The sequence below is a fragment of the Mus caroli genome, unplaced genomic scaffold (assembly GCF_900094665.2).
Source record: "Mus caroli unplaced genomic scaffold, CAROLI_EIJ_v1.1 scaffold_14753_1, whole genome shotgun sequence".
Taxonomy (NCBI): domain Eukaryota; kingdom Metazoa; phylum Chordata; class Mammalia; order Rodentia; family Muridae; genus Mus; species Mus caroli.
In genome coordinates this window covers 31,653-33,786 of record NW_018391350.1, presented here as the reverse complement: position 1 = coordinate 33,786, position 2,134 = coordinate 31,653, and the positions used below count along the sequence as shown (strand labels likewise).

Below are 2,134 nucleotides of genomic sequence, written 5' to 3'. Positions count from 1 at the left end.
ATCAGGGAGTGACACGTCCGAGGCGGAGGACAGTCCTCCATAAAAGGGAGGGGGCTCCGCCATCTCTCTCTCTCTCTCTGGCTCTCTTCTCCACTGGCTCCTGATGGGGTAAGCAATAAAGCTTGTGCCGCAGAAGATTCCGGTTGCCCTGAGTGTGTTCTTACCAGGGGGAACAAAAGCGGCGGGCAACATTTCCTCAGCCCTCATTCACTCCCTTTCCAAGTTCATACATTTCTCTTTTCAGATGCACATAGGCTGGGGGTTAGGATAGTTCTGCTTTTTAAATTTTCAGTGTTTCATATATAAATTTCTAAACATGTACATATAATGTATATATAATAAATACATGTATGTGTGTGAAATTATAAAACACCATTTCTTTACTTGATGATTTGACTTAAAATCACATCTTATTTCTTCATTTCTTCATATCATTTTTTATACAATTATTTATTTTTATCCAGCATTAACATTTTCTTATTTTTCCTTATAACAGGTTTGTCAGAAGTTTTGCGGAGCTAACTCTGGCTGTACTTTAGCAGACAACTTTATGAAGGTCTCTTCCCTTATGTATGTTGTAATGTATGATGGTTATCACAGTGGTAATCTGGGGGTCTAAGCTGAGATGACTTCTGATACGATTCATATGCATTTCTCTTAGATATACTCATGTTTCTGGCACTGGAGTCATCTTATGCTGACTACTATGAGCTGGAAGTGTCCTGGACAGGGAAAGAAGAGGGAATTAATCTTTACACCGTTGACAGATGACATAAGATGAACCAGAAGCTGCCCATGGTCTCATGTACCACCGACAATGTACACTATATTGGTAAATTGTATTCTGTTGTTTGAATTCCCTGAGAAGCCGTCTCTGGCAGTGGGGTTACACCACACACACTTCAACACCAAGCATTTTTTTCTACGTTTTCTCTAAGATTCCTTATCTGGGAAGGGACTAGTCCACTAACTCTTTGACTAGGAGGGAAAAGGACAGCAAAATAGCCCAAATTAACTCCTTATGTTACTGAGAACATCTGGGAGGTGAACTATTTCCTACAGGTGGTACTTTGTTTAGCCCATTGGGAAAGAGATGCTAGAAGATCTGCTCTCAGACATAGAGAGAAAGCTCAGTGTGAAACTCCAGCTGATGCATAAACTTCCCCAGTTTCTGGAAAATGTTGTGAACACAGGGTTTGCTGATGTTGGCACTTTTGATGGGTAAGCTGGCTGGCTATCCTAATAGAGATTCATCAGTAGTTTTTGCTAGATGTTTGTGAGTTCTACCTTTGTAATATTATCTTCCTGCTGTGATTTGTTTCTTGACCAGGAAGCATCACCCAGGGGCACGCTATTTTGTGCTTGGCACTCTCTCTGCTGGGACTACCAGCTGACAGACACAAGAGAGCTTGCCCAGTCAGTTTCTGCTTCATGATATGAGGACCTGATTTGTTGTTAATCTGTCTGTCTATCTCTCTCCATCCTTCCATCTGCCTGATGCTTGCTATGTATTCTTTTTCTTTGGCTTGCTATATATACTTTAAAAACTCATTCAAATCTGAAAATATAGCCATTGAAGATTATTCTCTACCACAGAGCTCAGCTCCTCCACCTATGCATACAAGGAGGATGCTGACCCATGGTTCCTCTGCTCTCTCTGCTTGTTCTCTTCACTCCTTGTGCTTGGGCTCTATTCCAGTCCCCCTGCAAACAGTAAAGCTGTTTGCTGACTTTCCCAGGACATCAAATACCATTGCATAGCTCCAGGCTAATTCTGCTTTTCTTAATTATTTTCCATTTTATTTCCTGTAACTAAGTAATTTTCTCAACTTTTTTGATCTCAGTTGGACAACATCAAGAGGTGTTTCTCAGTAGTTTCCCGATAGCTGGTCTCAGTAATGCCAGGAATAGAATTGTCATTCCTTACCCAGCTGTACTGACAGTAGACAAGTCACTTGATCATGGGAGTCACAGCTTTACTCCTGCTATCTNGAAATANTTTAGTCCTTTTTAAGTAATNCTTAATTTTAAATTATGTGATAATTTTAAGTATATTGATGTTTTTGCCTGCTTGTATGAACATGCCAAATGTGCATTCAGTATCTACAAAAAACAGCAGAGGGCATCACATCCC

The 2,134-nt window shown here is 40.5% G+C and overlaps 1 protein-coding gene across 2 annotated transcripts in view; it reads right to left on the bottom strand.

Annotated features, from left to right (window-relative positions):
• Nucleotides 1-689: 689 nt before the first annotated feature.
• The window catches only part of LOC110289129 (sulfotransferase 1C2), an 11,876-nt gene continuing 10,431 nt past the window's right edge, over nucleotides 690-2,134 (bottom strand). For both annotated transcript variants that reach the window (XM_029473939.1, XM_021155315.2), the window contains exon 5: nucleotides 690-722. In XM_029473939.1, coding sequence (XP_029329799.1) covers nucleotides 705-722 — 18 coding nt within the window. In that variant the 3' untranslated portion in view covers nucleotides 690-704. The remainder of the gene's footprint in view (nucleotides 723-2,134) is intronic.